The sequence below is a fragment of the Geotrypetes seraphini genome, chromosome 11, assembly GCF_902459505.1.
Source record: "Geotrypetes seraphini chromosome 11, aGeoSer1.1, whole genome shotgun sequence".
NCBI lineage: Eukaryota > Metazoa > Chordata > Amphibia > Gymnophiona > Dermophiidae > Geotrypetes > Geotrypetes seraphini.
This window is the reverse complement of record NC_047094.1, coordinates 60,653,849-60,681,205: the sequence shown is the minus strand read 5'-3', so window position 1 is coordinate 60,681,205 and position 27,357 is coordinate 60,653,849. Positions and strand designations below refer to the sequence as shown.

The 27,357-nt window shown below is 42.9% G+C and overlaps 1 protein-coding gene across 4 annotated transcripts in view; it reads right to left on the bottom strand.

Annotated features, from left to right (window-relative positions):
- C11H16orf96 (chromosome 11 C16orf96 homolog) overlaps positions 1-27,357 on the bottom strand; it is a 214,308-nt gene that overhangs the window by 144,879 nt on the left and 42,072 nt on the right. For 3 of the 4 annotated variants that reach the window (XM_033914529.1, XM_033914532.1, XM_033914534.1), the window contains exon 2: positions 11,832-11,936. In XM_033914529.1, the coding sequence (XP_033770420.1) occupies positions 11,832-11,936 (105 nt within the window). Of the gene's footprint in view, positions 1-11,831; positions 11,937-16,412; positions 16,474-27,357 lie in introns of all 4 variants that reach the window. The other variant, XM_033914533.1, reaches the window with a different exon arrangement.

The window sequence follows — 27,357 nt, the reverse complement described above, 5'->3', positions numbered from 1 at the left end:
TTTCTATTCTGACCATTTATTCCATTTCATGGTTATTGCAAAAAAAAAAAAAAAATTTTACATGAGGGGGGGGGTGTCAAAAAATGATGGGCCCCGGGTGCCACATACCCTAGGTACGCCACTGTGAAGGGCATATGCAGCGCTGTACATTTTGACATTAAATAGATGATCCCTGCTCGGAACAGCTTACAGTCTAACTTGGACAGACAGACATGACATGCATATAGGGTTGGGGAAGCAGAATCCAAGGTGAGAAGAGTTAGTAGTTAAAAGCAGTTTTGAAGAGGTGGGCTTTTAACTTGGACTTGAATACTGCCAGAGACGGAGCCAGCCATAAGTATTTGAGCAGTTTGTTCCAGGCATACGGCGCAGCAAGAAAGAAGGGACAGAGTCTGGAGGAGTAGGCAGAAGAGAAGAAAACCAAAGAGAAGAGGGACTTAACCACATGAGCGATTGCTCAGGAAACTATGGAATCATGGGGTGCGAGGGGAGGTCCACCGATGGATCAAAAACTGGCTGTCAGACAGGAAGCAGAGGGTTGGTGTAAAGGGCCACTACTCGGACTGGCAAGGAGTCACGAGCGGGGTTCCTCAAGGGTCAGTGCTGGGACCGCTCCTGTTTAACATATTCATCGATGACCTGGAGGCGGGAACAAAATGTGAGGTCATCAAATTCGCAGATGATACCAAACTATTCAGCAGGGTTGAAACCACGGTAGATTGCGAGGATCTCCAAAGGGATCTTACGACACTGGAAGAATGGGCGAAAAAGTGGCAAATGAGCTTCAACGTGGGGAAATGCAAGGTCATGCATATAGGGAGAAGGAACCCGATGTTCACTTACAAAATGGGGGGAACAATGCTAGGGGTCAGTAAGCTGGAAAGAGACCTGGGAGTGATGGTAGACACGACATTGAAGGCGTCAGCACAGTGCGCCACAGCCTCGAGGAAAGCAAACCAAATGCTAGGTATCATTAAGAAGGGTATCTCGACCAGAACGAAGGAAGTCATCCTGCCACTGTACCGGGCTATGGTGCGCCCCCATCTGGAATACTGTGTACAGTACTGGTCACCGTACCTCAAAAAGGACATGGCAATGCTTGAGGGAGTCCAGAGAAGAGCAACTAAACTGATTAAGGGTATGGAAAACCTTACATACACTGACAGACTGAAAAGGCTGGGGCTGTTCTCCCTGGAGAAGCGGAGACTCAGAGGAGATATGATAGAGACCTTCAAGATCCTGAGGGGCATCGAAAAGGTTGACAATGACAGATTTTTCAATTTGAAAGAAACCACAAGAACAAGGGGACACTCGATGAAATTGAAGGGGGACAGGTTTAGAACAAACACAAGGAAATTTTTTTTCACACAGAGGGTGGTGGACACATGGAACACCCTTCCGGAAGCCGTGATAGGAAATAACACAGTACAGGGTTTCAAGGAAGACCTGGATAGGTTCCTGGAGGACAAAGGGATTGAGGGGTACAGATAAGAGCAGTGGAAGGTTTAGTGATAAGTGTAGAGGTAGGTATAAAATTAGTCAGGGACTGCTGCTCAGGCAATATGCCTGATGGGCCGCCGCGTGAGCGGACCGCTGGGCAGGATGGACCTCTGGTCTGCCCCGGCGGAGGCGACTACTTATGTTCTTATGTTCTTAACAGCTGAGCGGAGTGTGCGGGGGGGGGGCATAGGGGGAGATAAGTAAAGAGAGATAATGAAAGGCAGCTGAGTGAATGCATTTGTAGGTCAGTAAGAAGAGTTTGAATTATATTCAGAAACAGATGAGAAGCCAATGAAGTGACTTTAGGAGAGGAGTAATGTGATTATAGCAACTGTCATGGAATATGAGTTGTGTGGCCGAATTCTGGACGAAGGGGAGAAAAATGGCTGAGCAGAAGACCTGAGAGTAGCGAGTTGCAGTAATCTAAGTGTGAGGTGATGAGGACATGAATAATGGTTTTGGTAGTATGCTCAAAGAGGAAAGGTCAGATTTTGGTAATATTATAGAGCAGTGATTCCCAACCCTGTCCTGGAGGAACACCAGGCCAATCGGGTTTTCAGGCTAGCCCTAATGAATATGCATGAGAGAGATTTGCATATGATGGAAGTGATAGGCATGCAAATTTGCTTCATGCATATTCATTAGGGCTAGCCTGAAAACCCAATTGGCCTGGTGTTCCTCCAGGACAGGGTTGGGAACCACTGTTATAGAGGACGAAACAGCAGGTTTTAGCAATATGTTGTATCTGGGTGGAGAAGGAGAGAGAGGAGTCAAAGATGACCCCAAGATTGTGAGCAGACAAGAAAGAAAGGATGAGAGTGTTGTCCAAAGAGATAGATAACGAGGGAAGTGGGGATGTGGGTTTAGGCGGGAAGATGAGCAGCTCCATTTTAGCCATATTCAGTTTTGTATGGCGGTGAGACATCCAGGCAGAAGTATCAGACAGGCAGGCTGAGACTCGAGTCTGGGTTACAGTAGAGATGTCTGGTGCATTGAGGTAGATCTGGGAGTCGTCAGCACAGAGGTGATACTGGAAACCATGGTATAACATCAGCACTCCAAGTGAGCAAGTGTAGATTGAGAAAAGGAGTGGTCCCAGGACAGAGCCTTGAGGTACACCAACTGATGGAGAAATGGCTGTGGAGGAAGAACCACCGTTGCATGCACTGAAAGTGTGATGGGAGAGATAGGAAGGAAACCAGGAGAGAGCAGAACCCTAGAATCCCAGTGAGGATAGCATATCAAGGAATAGGTGGTGATCAACAGTATCAAAGACAGCGGATAGATCAAGAAGAATGAAGATAGAGTAGAGGCCTTTGATCTGGCCAGGAACAGGTCATTGGAAATTTAGTAAGGACAGTTTCCTTGGAATGCAGTATGCAAAAGCCTGATTGAAGCAGATCAAGAATAGCTTGGGCTGAGAGGAAATCCAGGCAACAGCAGTGAACAGCACGTTCAAGTAACTTGGATAAGAAGGGAAGGCGTGAGATGGGGTAATAGTTGGAGGGGGGTGAGGAGGGGTGTGACACCAGCATGTTTGAAGGCACCAGGGACAGCTGCGGTGGAGAACAATAGGTTGAGGATGTGACAGATAGGAGGGATGACAGTGGGAGAGTGGGAATTGGAGCAGAGGAGCAGGTAGTGGTTTGGGAGGATGAGAGAAGATATGTGGTTTCCTCCTCGGTGATTTCAGAGAAGGAGAGGGTAGCAAGTGTTGAGGGGAGTTTAGCAGAAGGGACAGATGGAGGGAGGGGAGGGGGAGAAAGCCTGGTTGAGAACTCAAGGCGAATCTTCTGGATCTTATTGTAGAAGAACTCTGTCATAGTCTGGGGAGAACTTGAAGGGGGGAAAGGAGGTGAGGGTGCTCTAAGTAGGGAGTTTAGTGTGGTAAACAAATGCCGAGGGTTGAAGCTAAGAGCGGTGGATAAATGAGTATAGTATTCTTGTTTGGCAAGCAAGAGGGCAGACCGGAATGATGTCAGCATGAATTTGAAGTGTATGAAGTCAGCATGTGCACAGGATTTAAGCCAGAAATGTTTGGCGGAACAGGCACAGGAGTACAGGTAGCGGATCCGGAGAGTCAGCCAGGGTTGGGGTTTGGTACGCCTAACAGGGCATGAAATTGGAGGAGCAAGGGTATCTAGAGCAGAAGAGAGAATGGTATTATAGGAGAATACAGCTTCGTTGACAGTTGAGAAGAGGAATGAGACTGCGGTGGACAGGGCTCCAGGGTGAATAGCCTGAAAGTTCTTGAACATATTGGTGGCGATTGACTGGGTGTGGGGAGTGGAGTGATGAATTGTGAATGACAGCAGATGATGGTCAGAGAGGGAAAGAGTGGTTTTGCATAATTAAGTGGTCGAGCAGTTAGAGGAAAGGATTAGATCCAGGCAGCACCCATTTTGGTGTATAGGGGTGGTGTAGCACAGCTGGAGTTTGAATGAGTCTGCTAACCTCTCCTTCTGCTGTACCAATTCATATCTTTTCTTCAACCGGGGATCCCTAGTGACTAAGGGGCTCATTTTCAAAAAAGAAAGACGTCCAAAAAACAGAATAACCCAGCACTTAGATGTTTTAATTGTCAAATGGTCCAAATGCCAATTTTCAAAATTTATTTCCTAGATGTCTTGCTAGGCTTTTTGTCTACAGTGAAACCATAATTCAAGAGGGCGTGTTGGAGGTACATTATGGGTGGGCTTACTGCTTGGACATTTTGTGGCGATAAATGAACATTTACCAAGGCGTCCGGTACACTATTTAGATGTCCAGAGCTAGACCTCTTTTAAAAGCATCTAAGTGCCAAAAAGTACCCAAACAGTCTAGATGACCACTGGAGGGATTAGGTCATGACCCCCTCACACACACACACACTCTAGTGGTCACTGACATCCTCCCACCCCCCAAAGATCTGAATGAAACAGTACATGCCTCTCTCTATAACACAGCAGCTGGTATGGGAAATCCTAGTAGAGCAGCAAATAGGTGTCTGGAGTAACTTGGTGAGTGGTGTAGTGAACCATAGAGAGGGGTACCCAGGCCCATAACCCACTCATACCACTACATTTATGGTAGAAAGTGTGAGACCACCAAAATCCTACTGTACTGACATATAGGTGGCACCTGCAGCCATAAGGACTACTTAGGTAGTAGACAGGTGGGTATAATAGGTTTTGGAGGAGTTTTAGAGCTCACCATACATTATAAGGGTGTTATGGTGAGATGTAAACCTGACACCCTTTATGTGAAGTTCATAGCAGTGACCTCTAACATGCCCACATAAAACATGTCTGTGTGGCCAGTCTAGTATAAATGATGACCCCCGCTTATATCCAAATGGCTTGGGTTTGGATGTTTTTAGTCGGGACGATTTTGTTTTCAAAAATGGCCAAAAGATGTCCTGAGGGTCAAAACATCTAAATAGGTAATTTTAAAAATAAAAGATAGATGTCTAGCGATTTTGAAAATGGACATTTCTCCACCTGATTTTTTGATGCACTTCCCAAGATATCCAAATCGAACTTATTTGCACTATCGAAAATGGCCCTTTAAGTAACTTAGGTGTGTATTTCATTTCATTGGAATTGATACTGTGAAACTTAATGACTTAACCACATATTTTTCTTAATAGCTGCTATATATGGTTCTATATATGGTTCTATAAAGTAGCTGCTAACATTAAGATGTTACATGTATAAATGTTTCAAACACTAGCATATATGTCTGTAAGTGTACAACATATCCACATATTTCCAACAAAGTGCTGCTATTCTGTAACTATATGCATATCTTTAATCATTTATAGTTTGCAGGTGGGTATTATGTTTACTAAATATAATTCTCCACAAACTTAACAGAACTAGACCAAAAATTGGCATGTGGGAAAACAAGTGCAAAGACACGCTGAGTTCAAAAATGGGCCATATTGGAGGAGCTCCAGAAAAATAAAATCACCTTGTACATATACACCAGTGGTCTCAAACTCAAACCCTATGCGGGGCCACATTTTGGATTTGTAAGTACTTGGAGGGCCGCCAAAAAAATAGTTAATGTCTTATTAAAGAAATGACAATTTTGCATGAGGTAAAACTCTTTATAGTTTATAAAACTTTCCTTTAACAGTTAAAAGGAAAGATATATAAACTATAAAGAGTTTTACCTCATGCAAAATTGTCATTTCTTTAATAAGACATTAAATATTTTTTCGGCGGCCCTCCAAGTACTCTATTTTTTCTGCAGCCCTCACATTTAAAGTTTAATATCTTTTCTTTCTCAAAACTGGCACATTTCAATCACTATATTGTTGTCTGGTGACTTTATTTTTCTGTGCTTTCAACTATGTTTCCAGGGCCTTCTTGTCCTTTGACTGTTTTTCTCTCTGTCTTCACTTTCTGCCTTGCATCCATCTTTGGCATTAACTTAATGTTCAATTTTTCTGCTTTCTTTTCAAAATCTATGTTTCCATGTCTTACCTTCCCTTCCTCTCTCTTCTTCCGTCCTATTTCCATGGTCTGGCATCTCTTTCCTTCCTTTCCCCTGGTCTGGCATCTGTCTCCTTCCCTCCCCCAAATTTTTATTTATTTCACCATGCCCCCTTCTTTCTTTCTCTCTCTATCCATGCCCCCATTCTTTCTATATGCCTGTATGTCTTTCTCTCTCTCTCAGTGCCCCCTTTCTTTCTTTTTTTTTCTTTCTCCATGCTCGCCCTTCCTCTCTCCATGCCCCTTTCTGTCTGTGTCCCGTTTCCCTTCTTTCTTTCTGTCTCTCTGTCCCCCCTTTCTTTCTTTACTTCTCCCTGCCCTCCCCCAAGCCACCACCATTGGGGAACAGGCCGCCACCGCCGCAATCGGGGAACAAGCTGCCGCCGCCACAATCGGGGAACAGGCCAGTGCCAAGGTCTTAACTCTCCCTGCTTATCTTCCCCAGCGCGGGGCCAACCAATTCACGCCACCCGACATCAATTCTAACGTCGGGGAGGAACTTCCGGGCCAGCCAGGCAGCGATTGGCTGGCCCGGAACTTCCTCCCCGACATTAGAATTGACGTCGGGTGGCGAGAATTGGTCGGCTCCGAGCTGGGGAAGATATGCAGGGAGAGCTAAGACCTCGGGCGCTGGCCTGTTCCCCGATTGGGGAGGGCAGTGGGAAGGGAAGCAGATTGGGGTTCCCTGCTTTAGGCAAGGACAGATCGCGGGCTGCAAAATAGTCCCTGGGGGGCTGCATGCGGCCCGCGGGCTGCGTGTTTGAGACCACTGATATACACAGACACACACAGATACAGCCAGAGACAGAGACACAAATAGAGACATCAGTCAATTTCAGGCAAATATTAGTGCAACCCTAAATTGCTTCCACTTGTGGAGTTCCCTTAGCCCTCTACCATATAACTTTGCTAAGGCCATGTCCAGTGGCATAGTAAGGGGGGGCAGACCACCCCGGGCATCATCTTCATGTGGGGCACCCACGCCTCTCCTCCTCTCCGTCCCACCACATATCTCTTTAAATGTTTGCTGTAGTTCTGGGTCTGGGGAGTCTGGGATAGGTGCACGTTGTAACTCTGGGTCTAGGGAAAGTACAAAACATGCGAATAATGCTAAAGGTGTCCAAGTAGCTCAAGCGGGAACATCCCCACTGAGACTTAACAAACATACAACATGGAGGGCTATGTACGTGTGGGCAGACTTGATGGGCTGTAACCCTTATCTGCCGTCATCTTTCTATGTTTCTATGTTTCTACGTAAACGCCCACAGTCTGGGAATCAAGATCCTGGAATTAGAAACAGAAATGAGGAATGCCGACCTGGATGTGGTGGCGATATCTGAGACCTGGCTCACGGACTCCCACGGGTGGGACATGGTCATACCGGGTTACAACTTGCTTCGCCAGGACAGGGAGGGCAAAATGGGAGGAGGTGTAGCATTATATACTAAAGATGACATTAAGGTCACCAGAATCACAGATGTCCACTACACTGGGGAATCCCTTTGGGTAAATTTGGCCAGAGGGAAGGACAAATGCCTGTATCTTGGCATAATATACAGACCCCCAAGACAACAGGATGACCTAGATATGGAATTAATCGGAGATATGGAGAATATCACCTTGCGTGGGGACACAGTATTGTTAGGTGACTTCAACATGCCTGATGTGGATTGGGACATGCTTTCCTCTGCTTCCGGCAGCAGCAGGAGGCTATTAAACTCTATGAAGGGAGCAAGACTCAGGCAACTGGTGCTGGAACCAACAAGGGATCAGGCAATACTGGACCTGATACTTACCAATGGAGAAAGTGTCACAGAGGTCTCGGTGGGCGACACATTGGCCTCCAGTGACCACAACATGGTATGGTTCAATCTCAGGAAAGGTTTCACTAAATCTATCACACTGACCAAGGTCCTCAAATTCAAGGACACAAACTTCAAAGACATTGGAGAATTCGTTCACCAGGCGCTACAAAGCCAAGCAGAAACCGATAATGTGGAAGAAATGTGGTCGACTTTGAAAGCCACCATACAAGAAGCAACAAACCGCTATGTTAAATCAGTAAGTAAACGGCGAAGAAACAATAAGCCACAGTGGTTCTCTGCGGAGATTTCGGACCTTATCAAAGAGAAGAAAAAAGCATTCATCTCTTATAAACAATCAGGGAAACAGGACTCTAGGGAAGTCTATCTGGCCAAGTCAAAAGCCGTCAAAACAGCAGTTAGGGAGGCCAAATTCCGCATGGAGGAGTCTCTAGCGAAGAACATTCAAAAAGGAGATAAATCCTTCTTCAGGTATATCAGTGATAGAAATAAGAACTCAGGCGGGATAGTATGTCTTAGGAAACCAGACGGAGACTATGTAGAAGCGGACTCGGAAAAAGCCCAACTGTTAAATGAATACTTCTGCTCAGTCTTCACCCGCGAGGCGCCAGGACTCGGCCCTCAGCTACAGACAAGGGTTGACGCAGATGACCCGTTTAGTAATTTCGAGTTTACACCCAGCGGTGTCTACTGCGAGCTGTCAAAGCTTAAGGTTAACAAGGCAATGGGGCCTGACAACCTACACCCCAGGGTGCTCAGGGTGTTGTGTGATGTCTTGGAGGAACCGCTAGTACGGGTAACGTTCCGTTGGACTGGAAGACAGCTAACGTCATTCCACTCCAAAAGAAAGCTCCAAGATGGAGACAGCAAACTACAGACCGGTGAGTCTCACATCAATAGTGTGCAAACTAATGGAAACTCTAATCAAACGTCAATTGGATACAATCCTGAACGAGGAGAATCTACGGGATCCCTGTCAACATGGATTTACTAAGGGGAGATCCTGCCAATCCAACCTGATCAGTTTCTTTGACTGGGTGACGAGGAAGCTGGATGTTGGGGAGTCCCTGGACATCGTATACCTGGACTTCAGTAAAGCATTCGATAGCGTACCACACTGCAGGTTGCTGAGCAAGATGAGCTCTATAGAATTGGGCGACACATTGACGAAATGGGTTGGGAACTGGCTTGGAGGTAGGCTTCAGAGGGTAGTGGTGAACGGCACCCTTTCCGAAATGACGGAGGTAATCAGTGGAGTGCCGCAGGGCTCGGTCCTGGGCCCGATCCTATTCAACATCTTTATAAAAGACTTGGCAGAAGGGCTGTGAGGTAAAATAACATTATTCGCCGATGACGCCAAACTAAACAATGTAGTGGGCAAAAGCACAACAGACATAAATTCAATGTACGACAACATAATGCACGACCTACTCCTACTGGAGCGTTGGTCTAGGTCCTGGCAACTCAGCTTCAATGCCAAAAAATGCTAAGTCATGCACCTGGGCAGCCAAAATCCATGCAAGACTTACACCCTTAATGGCGAGATCCTAACAAGAACTGAAGTAGAACGAGACTTAGGGGTGATCGTCAGTGAGAACATGAAGACTGCCAATCAAGTGGAGCAAGCTTCATCCAAGGCAAGGCAAATCATAGGTTGCATTCGCAGGAGTTTCGTCAGCCGTAAGCCTAAAGTCATTATGCCATTGTATAGATCCATGGTGAGGCCCCACCTGGAATACTGTGTGCAATTCTGGAGGCCGAATTACCATAAGGATGTGCTGAGACTGGAGTCGGTCCAGAGAATGGCCACCCGGATGGTCTCGGGACTCAAGGATCTCCCGTACGAGGAACGGCTGGATAAGTTGCAGCTGTACTCACTCTAGGAATGCAGAGAGAGGGGTGACATGATCGAGACATTCAAGTATCTCACAGGCTGCATCGAGGTGGAAGAAGATATCTTCTTTTTCAAGGGTCCCGCGGCAACAAGGGGGCATCCGTGGAAAATCAGGGGCGGGAAACTGCACGGGGACACCAGGAAATTCTTTTTCACTGAAAGGGTGGTTGATCGCTGGAATAGTCTTCCACTTCAGGTTATTGAGGCCAGCAGCGTGCCTGATTTTAAGGCCAAATGGGATAGACACGTGGGATCTATTCAGAGAAAGGTAAGGGAGGGTCATTGGGGAGGGCAGACTAGATGGGCCGTGGCCCTTATCTGCTGTCTATTTCTATGTTTCTATATGAGCAGCATCTTCCACTTGCTGCTCGCGCTGGCGTCAGCTCCCTCATGACATGGGGCCAGGATGTGAAGTCAGATGGGAGCTGACACAGACACGAGCAACTGGTGGAAGGTGCTGCTTGTGCGGTGAACATTTCAAGAGGTAAGTGGGGGGGGGGGCACTCAAGCAGCAGGGAAGAGTGTGGCGCGGTGATTCTGGGTGCCACCAACTTCTCTCACTAAGCCATGTCCCAGGTGGCTGTTGAAGAGTTCACAATCAAGACAGCTATACCAGAACACAGAAAGAAAGAAGTGAGTCATAGTTTGAGAATATGATCTTCCAAGTAGGTCCAATGACAGCAACCTAAACAGAATTCAAGCATGCTTCAGACATATGCAGAGAGTGATGGTAAAGGAGCAGACTTTGTGGTGAAAGATTAGGCAGAGCAACTGCATAAATAGGTCAAGAGGTTCTCCTCTGCTAACAAGAGAAGATCCAAGAAGAACAGCTGAAGGTTTTTAGTTTACGAGTATTTCCGAAAGAAGGTATGTGTGTGTGTCTGTCTCCCCCTAACAACTTTTTTGTTTAGTGTTCTACCCATACTAAATGTTCATGATACATTTGATAGAGATGACGTTAATACATTTGATAAAGATGATGTATTTCAGATCAACTCATATGCGCAGATTGCTGACATGCACACATCCTGAGGAGAAGGATCTTTACATTCTGAATGAAACGTTTTAAATAAATCATGTTTAACTTCAGCTGGAAAATATTCAATACAAAACTGGCATGCATTAAAGACTGCTTATACTTGTCATCAACTATACAGGCAGGTGTTGCAAGTTCCATGATCTCAATCATTTTCATTTACTGCAGATCCTGACTGGTACTACTGTGCTTGCAATATTCCCCGGACCAGTCTGGAAGATGTCACCAATGATCTGATTTATATAACATTGTGACATAACAAATGATGGCAGATAAACACTAACATGGTCCATCCAGTCTGCCCAGAAAGGTGACCAGGGTTGTACTTGTCACTCCCCCCTCCCCCACACCTCTTTTATTAAAGAGAAAAAAGAAGTCTGAAAGCTATTTATGTTTTGCTTTGAGTAAAATTACTTATACTTGTCATTCATCTTCTTGCTTTATAGGGCTCCTCTGTGTTTATCCCACACCGTTTTTGTCCCCACCATCTCAGACCTGACACTAAAACAAAAAGCTTAGGAGTTCAGTTCAGTTTTGCATTGTAGAAAGACTTGAGATTAAAATCTATCTGCACTAAATGCCACTGAGTGATTAAGCAATATCTTGATCCTATTAAATTTATGTTTTAGATCAAGATAAAAAAATTCCAGTTGGTAGCATAAATTTCTCCTAAGAGGCCTTGTAGAGTATGGGGGAGGGGAGGTAGGGAAGGAGTAAAACCACTTATAGCTGTTCCCAGGTCTTCTGAGGTAGATTCCCCCTGCTCTGGGAGCCCTTTCCAATATTTTGCTTGGGGAATCTTCATTTGAACTTCTGCCACTGCTTCCCATCCATTTCCCCGTACTTAAAGCTGCATGTGCACTGTCACCATGGAATTTGCTATCCCTTAGCTGATGACATCTGTAGAATTTTCTGAATCAATCTTCATATACAAACATGATGAACGCTGTGAGCAGTATGTGACCAACATGTATCCTTTTGCTAAATTCTATCATTATTTCTTAAAAGAAGACATGATTTTCTGAGCACATGGAGAGTGGTAAGTGTTAGAAATCAGAGATGACCCCGTTAAAGCTGAAATCTTCCGAGCAGTGCCTTACTTTTCCGATGAAAATTTTCTGTATGCCCAGCTCAGATTCGATATCATGGGTGGTCTGTTTCAGGCAGTTGAATGTGCTGAGCATCTCCTGGAATGACGTCATGGCCTGGGGAAGGGAAGAAAAGCAGTGAGAGGCAGGCTACTTTAGAAATTGGCAAAAGAAGGGGAGGGTAAACAAGAGAAAGAACAAGAGACAGGATGAGAGAAAAGAAAGTGATTGGCATAGGGGAGCAGATGAGCAAATGGTGGGAAGATAGATAGATCAAAACAAAGCCAAGTGAAAGGAAGACTGGAAGATATGGTACTACTATTATTACTATTTATCACTTCTATAGCCCTGAAAGGCATATGCAGCGTTGTACATTTGACATTTAATAGACGGTCCCTGCTCAGAAGAGCTTACAATCTAACTTGGACAGAGTGACATGACATATAGGGTTGGGGATGTAGAACCCAAGGTGAAAGGAGTTAGGAGTTGAAAGCAGTAGAGGATGAAAGCTGAACTAAAGAGAAATGGCTGGACAATTTTAGAAGAGACAAAACAATGGGAGAATTGAGGCTTGCGAAGTATTGCACTGATTAGAACACAAGCTTCTTATTAGCAAAGCATCATAAGAGAAAAATACAGAGACCAGGAGTAATGGGCTTTTGGTACTGAAGCCTCAGTCTACCACTGCTCAGAGACAGCACAGGAAGGACTTGATAAGATAAACGGTCACAAGATTGTCAGCTACTAAGGTCCTGCAGAAAGACATCAACAGGACAACGAGTCCCAAGGTAACAGCTTTCCAAAGCAGTTGGAACACGGCAGTATGATGGCCTCAGAGTGGCACTTTTGATTGAATTTGGGTGAAGAAGCTGAAGTAGAGGGCTTCCAAGAAAAAAAAAAACCACATAGGAAAATAAAAAAGCCCCAGCTATTAAATTATAATCTCAGCAGACCAATACTACTGTGAAATGTTCATGTCCGAATATTTTAAAGTTGAATTCAGTTGGAGAGGGGGGTGAGGACAATATTTTCCTGTTAGATCCTAGGCTTCTTTGGTTTTCAGTTAGTGTACCCATTTTCTAGCAGTTTCCCTGTAGCTCAGTCAGTAACAGACACAGAACATTCCATGCAAAGCCAGCTGACTCAACACTGGAACATTCATGGGTCCATTTAAACATCTAATTGTTGAATACTTTGTGAACCAACAATATGTTGAACCAACAATATGTGAAAATAAAATTGCCAAATTGACACAAGTCATGGTCTTTTTCTCTTCAGGATTTTGTTTTCAGGTATGTTTCATCTGAGTGACTGGGGAGGCTCCATCCATCTTCTGTCTGTCCATAAGTACATGTAGTCAGACACATACAGGCACATGCCCTCATATAGCCTGTCACTCTAATTTAGCAAATCTTTTCACACCCAGTCTCCAAACAGTCACGCATGAGTTTTGTCATACTGTATGTGCACCCTAATGCCTAGATTCTGTATATCATGACCAAATTTGGATGCAGATCCCAGATCCATGTGCAAACTAATTAGTTAATAAGCCGTTAACAATCAGTCATTAGCATTAATTGGCACTAATTAGGATCTACACATGGATCTGTCTGAGTGCTATTCTATGACATAGCATGCCTAAATTGACTTGCAACACATTTGAAAAGGGGGCATGGCCATGGGGGGGGCATGGGCAGGTCAGGGTCATTCCAAAAATTTAGACACAGTGTTATAGAATAAGGTTATTTGCATGCCCAACTGCCATCAGTTGAGCGCAAGGTTTTACACCAGGTTTCAGAAGGGTGTAAGTCATCGCAACCCTAGATGGGCGCTATGCACTATTCTATAAAGGGCACTTGGTAGGGATCATCTGTTATAGAATAGAAGTTTAATGTGGATCTTTCTTGCGCCTATCTTTGGGCACCATTTACTGAATCCAGCCCTAAATATTGTAGAATAATAAATATAAATAAATCTACACAATGCATAAGTTGTCTAGTCAAGAACACAGTCAAAGAAAAAGTATCCATAGCATGCAGCAAGACCAACACAAGATACAGTTCACTTCCATTAGGCAACTCAGCAAAAACAGAGAAAACCCCCAAGATTATCACACTTGGGCCCTTATTTGAAAAGCAAAGAGACTTTTTTTAGTGCAGATTAGCTACATGTGCAAATTGCAATTTTTTTTTTTTAATAAAGCTGCTATTTACACTTGGAAACCAACACAACCTCCATATTTCAGGAAGGTGTGGTTTGGACAGGCCAAAAATCTAAGGGGTAAATACAGTGGCGTAGTAAGGGAAGGAGGAGCCCGGGGCAGTGACGCCCCCAGCCGCATGCACCCCATGCACTCTTCCCCACCACACGCCCGCCCTTGTACCTCTTGAAACCTTGGCCGGCAGTGAGCAGCAGCTTCTCCCTGCTACTCACGCCAGCCTCAGCTCTCTGACGTCAATTCCAGGTCCCGCAACCAGGAAGTGACTTCAGAAGGAGAGTCGAGGCCAGAACATGCAGCAAGGAGGAGGTGCTTTAGCAGCCGGTGAAGATTTCAAGAGGTAGATGGGCGGAGAGGACAAGAGGTGCCGTTGCTGTTGCTAGCACTCCTGCCCAGATGGCGCCTGGGGCAGTTTGTCCCCTCACTCTCTCCCACCCCCCCACCCCTCCCATTTACTACACCACTGAATAAATATTCACCCAGCAACAGTCAGTGTTTTTTTTATTTTTTTTGCTGCCATGACATTATGCTCTGATATTCAATGCTGGATGATGTCTAGACACCAGCATTAAATATCAAGATTTGTGTGGCTGGCTACCCTTAATCCGATTAAGTGCGGTATTCAGCTCTTAACTGCCTAAGTGAAACCAGACAAAGGTAGGACTAAGTTTTATGTGATTTGTCCAGTTAATTTAGGTGGTTAAATGGCTATGGTTTTAGTAGTTAGTAGCAGTTAGTGCTGATATTCAGTATAGCTAAGCCGCTGAATAAAGAGTAAAGTGCAAAGGGTCATGGACTTGATATACTGCCTTTCTGTGGTACAACCAAAGCGGTTCACATTTACTATATGCAGGTACTTTTTCTGTCCCTAGTGGGTTCACAATCTAAGTTGTTGTACCTGGGGCAGTGGAGAGTTAAGTGACTTGCCCAGGGTCACAAGGAGCCACGGTGAGAACTGAATTTATTTATTTTAAAAAAATATAGACCACTACATCTACAATTCTGAGCCGTTCACAATAAAACATCCATAATAATCAATAAAACAAACATGACATTATATAACCTTTTTCTATTACAGCCTTGTTTAACAGAAAGTCTGTTGAAACAGAAAGGTTGTTAGTTGTTTCCTGAAGGAAAGTACTGGCAAGGAGCCATATAATTGCATTAACACATAGAAATATGATGGCAGATAAAGGCCAAATGGTCTATCCAGTCTACCCATCCGAAGCATCCACTATCTCCTCCTCTCCCTAAGAGATCCCCATTGAATTCAGTTACCTCAGGTTCACAGCCCACTGTACTAAAGATTAGGCCCAGTTATATCACTTTGAATATCAACCTCTAAATGTTTATTCACGATTTTACAAGGGAAATACACATGTTGGCAAAAGTTTAGGATGTCAGCCTTTATTCCTGCCCTAAAAGCAAGGCAAGCGCAAGTCTCATCTTCAGGGGGCAAGGGCAAATGCTGATGTCAGCAACCACCCCACCACCAATAGCATTGATCCCCCATCTCCCAACATCAATATCCCCCAATCAGATCCCCTGACATCAAGACCCTCCCACCATACAACCGATCACAGCTCCTCCCTGACATATCCCTAATATCAATACCCCCTCCCCTGATATGAAACCCCCTTCAGATGGGCTATCTCTGGAAGGCAAACTCTGTTCCCCAATCCTACCTCCAGCTCTTACCAACTGTCTCTGCTAGTCTATTGAAAGCAGAAGTGATCCCAAGTTACTCCTGCTAACTGTGGCTCTAGGTTCAAAATGGTGCCCTTGACCCCCCTATGTAACTTAGTTAGTTAGCTTTCTAGCCCGTCGTCCCCTAAGAGACCAGAACGGGTTACGGGTTTAATATATATAATTTCTGTACAAGTTTTTAGCCTAACTTGATATATGCTAGGGGCTAATGATAATATACAGTTTACTGATTACAATTTGCTATGGTTGTCCTTACGATGCAAGGTTTCGAGTACAAGTTTTACCTAATTCAACACACAGAAAGTTACAGTGAAAGATAAAAGTTACACCTAATTTGACACACTTCACGGTATGACTACTAGGGGTCAAACTGCCAAGTCTTCTTCCCTAACAGCATCCTCAAAGTAGTAATTTGAACCACTTGTAACTGCATAAGCTGGTATTTAGGCAAAATAAAATATAGGTTATTACAATAATCCAATCTAGATGTTACCAACACATCAATAAGTGCGGGAGGTTGTTACTGTAGCAAGATATGCTGAACCTAACATATTACTCTAAAAAAAAAAGAAAAGAATGACGCTTGTACCACTGCTGAAATTTATTTTATAAAAGCCAGTTTTTCATCTAGTACAACATCCAGATTACATATTTCCTTATTACAGTACCTTGAAGAACCACTCCTCCAATACTAGGTGAATGCAACAGTGGTCTCTGTGATCTATGTATCTGAATAAAAATTAATAGTTTAATAGTTTAACAAACTTGATAACTCATCCTTCAAACAATTGTCAAATTTAAAAAAAAAAAAAAAACATTCAACATATTATTAAAATGAGAACACATTAAAAATAGAAAAGATCCACCAGTCAATCAAGAAAACACACATACATCCACCCATTGTTCAACCAAGAATAAAACAACTACTTTTTAATTTATCTGGGTTTAATTTCAGTTCATTAAAAAAAAGAAACATGGAACTGTTCTCAGACATGTTTGAAGGTGATGTAAAGACTTTTTTTAGACTTCCTCAACATAAAGTACCGACTGGATGTCATCTGCATAAGTATGACAAACAAGTCCAAATTGCTCAATAACAGTATGAGCGGGACTCAAAAATACATCTGAGACAATTTTGTAAGTTAGCATTTCAGTTTAGGCATCCCAATGCCATACACTTAGCACTAATTCTATAATGGTATCTTGGTACCAAAAGTCCATTATTACAGTTACAATCATTGTTATACCATAAATACCTTTGCAAAGTTCATTGCAGTTTACAGCTAAGAATGGAGACATCATCCAGAATAACAAATTAAATCAACATTAAATTTTCTAAAAACAGGCCCATATTCTATGAGGGGGTGCTGAAAAGTTCTCAGCCCAATCAAGAAGAGAATGACATGGATATGTTTCATTCAATGATCTGAAATAATGTGGAAACATAGAATTTTGTTTCTGCAAATTGGCACTTAATGAAATAAGATAACAATCTTTTCTGCTACAGTGGCAAAATGATGCTCAGAATTTAGGAAGTTGGGCTGAGAACTTTTCAGCACCCCCTCATATAAACAGCACCTTAACTTAGGCGCCTAAATTAAGTGCAAAACGCTGTTTAAAATAACTTTTAAAACAAATTTCAAGGCGCCTACCAGCACCTCAAAAAATGTCCATGGAGGTGCTTTATGGCATCTAACACCACTGTAGGCGAGGCTAATGCCAGAAGTGGCGTTAGATGCCAAAATGCACCTCTGAAGGTGCAATTCACGTCAAAGGTAGGATCGGAAATGTAGGCCTTGAAAACCCTGGCCTACATTTCCGGCACCTACCTTTCCCAAAGGCGCAATTCTATAAATAGCACTGTCATGTGATTGACACACCATTGGCAGCTACTTTTAAGGCAGCTGCTGACGGTGCTATTTATAATATCTGGGCCTTAGTTTTTGTTTTTTTAACACATGTTTACTAAAAAGATAAGTCTCCAATGCCCTTCTAAAACTTTTATACTTAACCAAAGATGTAATATGAACTGGTATTTCTTTCCAAAATTTTGCTGCTTGCTAAATAAAAGTTGATTTAAACAACCTAGCATATTTCTTCCCCCTTATTTCTGGAAACCGAAATGCAGTGGTGTGCCAAGGGGGGAGGGGCAGTTTTCCCCAGGTACAGACCATAAGGGGGTGCTCCCGGGGTTGGCGTCATGGTGCAGGAACTTTACTGTTCTGCCGGTGTTGGGCCTTCCTCTCTGCTGGGTTCTTCCTTCACAGAAGCAGAAGGAAGGCCCGACACAGACAGAGCAGCGAGTTAAGGCTGCTGACAATGAGAGAACGCTCTGAACAGACATCTCATGGCCTGCCAGGGCTTTTCCTTTGCAAAGTCACTGATGACACCACTGATGATGTGGCAGAGAGAAGCCCTGGTGGAGCAGGCCACAAAAAATCTCACTGTGGGATGGGGGCAGTAGAGTCAAGAGGTGCTGCACAGGGGTATGGGAGGGAGGGATGGAAAATTGTTACACATGGGGATAGGAGAGAGGGATGAAAAGCTGCTGCACATGGGGGGAGAGAGGAAGAATTGTTAGACATGGGCTGGAGAAGATGAATGGATATAGATGGCAGATAAAGGCCAAATGGCCCATCTAGTCTGCCCATCTGCAGTAACTACTATCTCTTTCTCTCTCCAAGAGATCCCAAATGCTTATCCCAGGCCCTTTTGAATTCAGACACAGTCTCAGTCTGCACTACCTCTTCTGGACGACTGTTCCATGCATCTACCACCTTTTCTGTAAAAAAGTATTTCCTTAGATTACTCTGGAGTGGTGCTGCCCGATTTGCGATTCGAATCGATTCGAATTGATTCATTTTTACAAAAACCAAACTCTCCGATTCAAGTCGGCCCCCTTGCTAGAGGGGCTTTCCCTCTGCCGCCGGAGTCCGTCCATCTAATGTAACTTCCGGTTTTGCAAAACTGGAAGTTACATCAGAAGCAAGGACTTCGGCAAAGGGAGCGCTAAAAAGTAGTAGTAAGTTTAAAAAATAGTAATAAAGGTCCCATCCTTAATGCACACTAGCGAGATAAAGCGCTGACTGTTCCCCCTGTGCACGCGATCCCAGCTGAAGAAAGCAAACGTGACTCTCCCTCTCCCTGGTTCTGACCAGCATCCGCCAGGTTTCTCGCAGCCCAGGCCGACTGCACAGTTTTTCAACCAGACGCAGAGCTGATTCAGTGCCAGTAAAACAGAGGCCATCTAGGTTCGCCGATGCTGCTTTTCTGTGTGCTTCGCTCTCATCTCTCTTCCTGTTGGCTACAACATGCAGGAGCTGTTCCTCCCGCCAGCACCAGTCAGGCCTAAGCAAACGACTTGGGGTCCTCGGGGTTGGGAGTCTTCAATTGAACCATCTATTGCATTAAATTCCAATTACTGGCCGGTAGCCAGTATTCCGCTATTCACAAAAGTTATGGAAGGAACGGTTAACTCCGTTTTGGTGAAACATTTAGAAAAATATGATATTCTTCATGACTGCCAATCATAGTATGGAGACGGTATTAGCTTCCTTGATAAATTATCTCCACTGTTTATTTACCAAAGGTTCAAGTGCTCTGATTATCCAATTGGATCTAAGCAGCGCTTTTGATCTAGTTGATTACAAAATATTACTGGACAGTTTGGACTCAATAGGTATCTCAGGAAAAGTTTGGAATTGGTTCGAATGCTTTTTGAAAACAAGATGCTATCAAGTGTTCAGTGAAGAAAGTTACTCTTTTACTTGGAATAATTCTTGTGGAGTACCCCAGGGTTCTCCGCTATCACCTACTCTATTCAATATCTATTTAGCCCCAATAGGTAGATTGCTGCATAGTTTGGGGGTTAAGTTCTTCATCTATTCTGATGATATTACCATAGCAATCCCACTTATGGCCTTTATAGGGAGGTACTAAACCAAATTTCTCAATTACTAATTCACATTGAGCAATGGACAAAGAGGGCAAAACTAAAACTGAATACGGAAAAATCAAAATTTTTTCTGGCTAGCCCCTCAGATAACATAAAGGAAAAAGATTTACATTTGAATGGCCAAACTTATTCAATCTCTGCTTCTATCAAAATTCTGGGCGTCATACTGGACCACCAATTAACTTTGGAGGATCACACGGATCTACAAGTAAAAAATGTTACACAATTTTGTGGAAACTCTGGACGATTAAAAATTTTTTTGATAGGGCATCATTCAGACTACTGGTACAATCATCCATTTTGTCTTTATTGGATTATTGTAATATAATATACCTTGGATCTTACAAAAAGCTCCAAAAGAGATTGAATCTTATACAGAATACAGCAATCCGAATAATCTTTAGATTGAAAAAATGTGACCATATTTCCCCATTTTACACTGGTTGTCTTTTGAAGCCAGAGTGCTGTTTAAGTTTGGTTGCACCTGTTTTAAAGTACTCTTTGGTATGGCTCCTAACTACTTGTCTTTATGCTTTGAGCGATACAGTCCCAATAGGAATATGCGAAAGCAACGTTTGTTTACTTTTCCAACTATTAAGCCCTGTCGATATAAGAGATTTTTAGATAAACTGCTCAGCTTTCAGGCAAGTAAAATGGATCAATGGCTAAGAACCATTATTTCTCAAGCTCACTCTTATATGTCCTTCAGAAAATTACTAAAAACTGATTTATTCAAAAAATATGTAAGTTGATGTCCCAGATTATTTACTGTAAATTAGATATTGACCTCACAGCTAGTATATTCCAGCTGAATCTTATTGTTTTATAGCATAATGTATTCTAAGCCCAACTTTTTAGAATATCATATACTGATCATATAGCTAGCACTTTTTGACTGAATTTTATGGAATCAAAACATATTGCATTCAATTATCTACTCATTTATTGTATAATTTTAACTTAATTTTTTATTCATTTATTTTAGTTTAACTTTTTAGAACATTGTATTTTTAATCATTGACTGCATATTTTTAGTATTGTATGTGAACCGGCTAGAATTATGTGGTTGGGCGGTATATAAAAATAAAAATATTATTACTATCCTCACCACCCTTCGCGATATTGATAATTAATGTAAAAAACCAAAACTGCATGAGGCTGCCAGAAATCCCAGATTGGTCTGAAGGATCCACCCTGGAACTGGATAACTTGTTAGGTCTCATGCTATTTCTTAACTAGGTGGAGGGGGGATGGACTTGGGGGAGTTCAAGGAGAGATGAACTTGGGGGAGATCATGGAGAGGAGAGATGGGGGAGGGAGAGGGGAGATGGGGAAGGGATGGAAGAAATAATGGATCTAAAACCAGGAAAAGGAGAGAGATGGTGGACAATGGGATTTAGAGAGGGAAGGAACAGAAGGAGAGATGTTGGATAATAAGGGATGGAGTAGACAGGGGTTAGAGATACTGGATGGGAGGGTATTTGGGAAGAGAATGGGAGAGATGGTGAACCCTGGGGTGGTGGGGAAGGAGAGAGAGATGTAAGATGAAAGGGTAGTTAAGAAAAGGAGATGATGTATCTGGGGATAGTGGGGGTCCATCGCTGCAGCTGTAGGGATGGAGACAAAAAAGAAAAGATGCCAAACCTCTGGGGGAGGAAAGAAAACGGAAGGGGTGGACAGAGATGGAAGATGGATGGTTAGCACGGAAAAGAAGGAGACCCTGGCAAGCACGTTATCAGAAGACAACCAGAACATGGGACCAACCTGATTTAAATAATGACCACAAAAGGTAGAAAAAATAATTTTACTTTCTGTTTTGAGATTACAGTATGTCAGATTTGAAATGTGTATCCTGCCAGAGCAGGTGTTAGACCGCAAACATGAGCTAGGATTTAACAGAGAAAGGAAAATAATTTTTTGTTCACACCATATCGCCAGTGTGGGTAGGAGAGGGCAAAGGGGTGAAGAGGTTATAAAATGGGTGAAGAGGCTATAAAATAAACCCACTAGGATGTTTAAAAAATTTTTAAAAACGCCAATTGGGCAGGAAAATCGAATGGAATCAAAAAATCGATTCAATAGGCTGAATCAAATCAAAATATTTTTCCTGACTCAGGCAGCACTACACTGGAGCCTATCACCTCTTAACTTCATCCTACGCCCTCTCATTGCAGAGTTTACTTTCAAATGAAAGAGACTCGACTCATGCATATTTATATTTTTTGGACCATAAGATGCACTTTTTTCACCCCCATGGACCGAATACACTGCGCGCACCCCTAGTATCTTTTTTAGTGGTGGTGGTCCAGCGCGGTCTTCTGGACGGCTGCCTTTATCTTAGAAGAGTGACATACAATGCAGAAGTTTGACCTTTGAGCTTCCTGCCTGGTCGCGCCGCTCTACGATTGGCTGGTGCGTTGCTCTTCTAAGACAAAGGCAGCCATCCAGGAGACTGTGCCGGACCATCGCCACTAAAAAAGGTACCAGGGGAGCTTTGGGCAGCTTTGGGCGGCTTTGGGAGCTTTGGGCTCCGCGATCGACTCACTTTGCCTTGGCGATCGACCATTTTCCGGACCTGGCCAGCTGTGCACCTCTCCCTAAGGCTGCACCCGGAGCGGACCGCCCCCCCCCCCCCCCGTCCCCTCTTGGTACGCCACTGCCATTCCTTCTTTCTAAATTGATCCACAGTGCCACTTCCTTGCCCTGCAGATCCTACAATTGTGTGGCTTTAATATGATCTTTAATATACAACGCTACTCCTCCTTCTTTTCTTCCTACCCTGTCTTTCCTGAACAGATTATAGCCCGGTATAATTACATCCCACAAAGAAGTAGAATGGGGTGAGAGGAAGAAATCCTGCATATGGTAGAGGGAAATGAGACATGCATTGAGAAGAGATAAGGAGAAATGTTGGACATAAGGTGGAGGGCAAGGAGAGATGGTGCATGGGGAGAGAGAAAGAAATGTTGTACATAATAATGGAGGAGAGGATGGAAGAGATGCTGCATGGAGAAAAATAGAAAGTTTTGACCCAGGGCACAAGGCAGGGAGAGAGAAAGAAAGAGAGAGAGATGGTAGACGGGAAAAACCCAGAAATGTTGGATATAGCAGCGGAAGGGAAGGTACAGAAATGGAAAATGATGGTGACCATGGAGAAATGGGCAGGAGACACTGGCAAGTGAGTTAACAGAAGACAAACAGAAACCAGAGCCTGGGACCAACCTGATTTGAATAATAAAATGACCAGACAACAAAAGGTAGAAAAAATAATTTTTATTTTCTATTTTGTGATTACAATATGTCAGATTTGAAATGTGTATCCTGCCAGAGCTGGTGTTAAGACAGCCAGTGTGAGCTAGCACCTAAAAGAGAGAGGAAAAATCTTTTTTTATTTTGTTTACATCACAGCGCCGGGGTGGGGTTAGAGATGTTGTTACCCTATGTAATGTTAAATTGTAACACTGTGAATGTTAAACTGTAACCTATTCTGAGCTCTTTGGGGAGGATGGGATATAAAAATAAATAAATAAATAAAATTACTAAAAATATTTTTTTATATGGAGTGTGTGTTAAAAAATGATCGGTCTCGGGTGTCACATATCTAGGTCTGCCATTGCCAAAATGGGGATTTTATTCTGAGATGATGAACCCCTGATACTGAACAAAAACAAGAGGGCATTCGCAAAAATTGAAAGGAGACAGATTCAAAACAAATGCTAGGAAGTTCTTCTTCACTCAGAGGGTGGTGGACACCTGGAATGCGCTACCAGAGGAGGTGGTAAGGCAGAGTACGATTTTAGGTTTCAAAATGGGATTAGATGATTTCCTGAAGGAAAAGGGGATTAAAGAGTATAGTTAGAAGGTTACCATACAGAATATTAAAGGATTAAGGAATAGAATGTTTTAGGTATAAGATCACTTACAGGTCATGGACCTGGGGGGGTCGCTGCGGGAGCGGACTGCTGGGCATGATGGACCCATGGTCTGACTCGGCAGAGGCCATGCTTATGTTCTTATGTTCTAAATAATTTTTTTTTGTAGTATTTTATAGAATACAAGCATATGTTAGCATTGAGGCACCCTTTTACACCATGTAATTGGCAGGAGTAAGTTGGCATGCCTAAGTATACCATATGATGTGTATAATTTATAAAATTCCATAAACTACTTATTTAACTGGGAGACATGCCCATGGCCTGACCATGCTCTGCCCAGTTTCCAGAACAAGGGAAACGCTCTCCTGACCACTAAGGTAATGGTAGGAGGAGACCCCTTTTGGAAGGAAACTGGGACTGATATCCCTAGCTACTGTACCCAAAAGCAGTGTTTCCTAAATCAGTCCTGTATGCAGGCACTTTTTCTGTCCCTAGTGGGCTGGCAATTTAAAGTGCTTTTTGTACCTGGGGCAATGGAGTGACTTGCCCAGAATCACAAGGAGCTGCGGTGGGATTCAAACTCAGTTCCCCAGGATCTCAGCCTTGTAGGAATATTGGAAATTTGGCTTCCACAAACTAGATTGTCCTAGAGTATTGGCTATGATTGAACTGTGTTTAAGTCCTAACCCCACTGAATTGTAAAGCACCATATTTGTCTGTCATTCCCTCTGTAGTTCCTTTCCTTCTCTACCTCTTCATCCCTTTGCATTTCCCTACATGAACTGCATATTCACCATTTTTGTCCAGTGAGTTTTGTCATAATTAGATTGTAAGCTCTTTTGTACAGGGACCTTCTCTTGCATGACAGCAGAACAAATTTGGCCCACGTGCTAACAGGGAGGACCTATATAATCCTGAGAGTGATCATAAGGCCCTGTCTTTATAAGCTTTCTATGTTAATTTCTTGGAAAATCGGAGTAAAACTCAATGAATATTGATTTTGTATATCCCCTTCAGAAAGAGTACTGAGCATGAGAGCTACAGAAATGAGGCCAGTCTTAGAATGCCCTTTGGTCTTCCAGTGAGAAATGCAATGTATCACTGGCATCACTATGTGGGGCCAGCTGAGCACAGTCCCTGCCTTGCAGTTTGAGTTCTGTTGGCATTTAGTTCACAATCCTTCGGTTGTTGTGCAGGCTGCATACAAGGGTAAAAACTATGGCATCACATATTGAGAAAAGTCAGATGGCTATGAAGAAAGACAGTGTGGCACTCTGAGCATTTCTGTGTTGGACTTAGTAGTGAATATGTGGAATAACTTGTAAGTTTCATGGCTCCACATCATTCTCGTCTTGGTTGGGCTGAGAACTTTTCAGCACCCCCTTGCTGATATTCAGCACTTAACTGGCCAGATTAATTGCATAAAAAAGACTGCATAAAAGTCAGTCCTATCTTCTCATCCTTTTACAAAACTACGGAAGTGGTCTTTAGCGCAGGCTGGCACGCTGAATGCTCTGCACTGCTCCCAACGCTCATAGGAACTCTATGAGCGTCGGGAGTAGCACAGACCATTCAGCGTGCTGGCTTGTGCTAAAAAAACACTTTTGCAGTTCTGTAAAAGGGGGGGTTTATGCAGTAACCCATAGCCCTGTTAAGTATTGAAGATCATACTTAATTGGCTATGTGTTAACAGGCTCCAGAAAACCAAAAATTCAATGTGGGTGCCCAGATATGACCTGACATTGAATTTCTAGGCATGATGCCAGCAGTGATCAGTAAAATGCTGATCACCGCTATTAGACCCAATATTTCTAAACTCCTAGGGGCCTAAACCGCTACAAAGTCCAGTTTTCCAAAGGTCACATAGGTCTGGATATACACAGTCTCACATGAATTTTAAAGATGGCTCACTGGACATGTAAGATACATGTAAGAACGCAGGAAGTGCACATGTTTCGAGGACATAGCGCAGGAAAAAAACAGTTAACAAAAGAACATGTTCAAAAGAAGCTTTGCATATGTAAATGCTGAGTTTGCATCCTATAAGTCTCTAAGCTGCTGAATGTCACAAAACTGGGCAACCTAGAAGAACTAATTAAGGAACCAAGCTAAAAAGATACCCTCTAACTTTTTGATTTTTTTAGATGTTCTAAACAGCAGAAGGGTAAGCACAACTGTGTCTCAATCACTTGTGCAAATTTCAGGTCTAAATGAGCAGTTAGCTGGCACCTTCATTTGCCTCAATATATGTGTAAATTCCAAAACAATTCATTAAGAATATGAGTCCTGCCACTGCAAAACCAGAAATAGAACCATATGTTTTGATCCTGCCTGTATATACCGGGCCTACATCTCTTTCTGAACTAAATGCTGTGAATCTACAAGAGCAAATGTGTATTTTCTAAAAATGCTGTTTAGTGCTATTTCTACATGCAAATACCACATAAGCAAAACACCCTTTCACAATCCATCAAAATCCTGACATGGATCAACCAGATCTCATCTCCAAATTCACCTCGGGCAAAGCAGGATACAGATTGCACAACGTCTGGGGTGGTTTATGTTATAATCTGCCCCTACAATTTAGTTTATGTGGTAGGACAAAGCAGCAGATTCATGTCAGAATGAACAAAAATCTAGGATACACACTAAAAATCTACAAGCCCCTATTGTCTATCACTGGTTGGAAAAAGGGCATATAATTGAACAACTGAGGTGAAGAGTTATTGACTGTGTGATAGCTGGGAGGGAGGGTGGCAACATAGAAAAAATCATTGAATTATAAAGAACAAAGATGGATATATTATCTATATATGATAAATCCAGATGCTTTAAATGAAGAAATAGACTGGCAGTCACTTATTTAGGGGTTTGTAAATAAAGTTGCTTAAAAAGGGAATCCTGACACGTCTTTTCGGCTTAGCCTGAAGAACTGATGACATGGCAGTCAGCTGGGAGCAAGTGTAAGGTATTTAAACTGCTTTTAGAATGCCGCCACCATCTTGATTTGATTAAGTGGTAGAACGGGATGGTGGTGACCTTATAGGTAAGAGCTTATTTATTCTTTTTGTAGGCTTGTGTGGCTAGAGTAGGATATTAATTTAGCTTTTGTGTTTATTAGGGAAATGGTCTTGAGAAAGCAACAACGAAACAAGTCGACCATGACTCCCTGATAAGAAACCACTACGATAAATGTATTTATGAAATTAAATTATGGTATAAAGTTTTGAAACTAAAATTATTTGAAATAATTCATAATTAAAAATTACAAATAAGTGAGGTAGGGGGCATTGAATCTATGACAAACTGACACATGAATCTCAAGGCAATGAAGTGTTTGGGCCTTGAGTGGTGTGGCTGACGTTTGGAAGACTTTTTTTAAAAAGTTTTTTATTTGAGGTATTCTGTTGGTGAAAGTTAATAATATTAAATCACCTTCAGAAGAACTCATTTGCCAAAGTTATTTTGTTGGTTATTTTTCTTCAGTCATTTCTTCTCCAAGCTGAACAAACCTAATATACGAAAGAGCTTCAAAAAGTTTCTGCACTTTTAGTTTTTTGTTAAACACTATTTAGTAAATATCTCAAAAGCAAATTACATCACTTTTCCACATAATCACCCTGTTTGCGATAATTTTTCCCTACTAACTTCTCAATACCATCAAAAAATAATGTTTTGGGTTGAAGAACCCTCATATTTAACTTTTCCTCATAGAAGAGTTGTTTCATCTCCATTATCATTCTGGTTGCCACTGTACTTTTGCTAGTTCCATGCCTCAGTTTA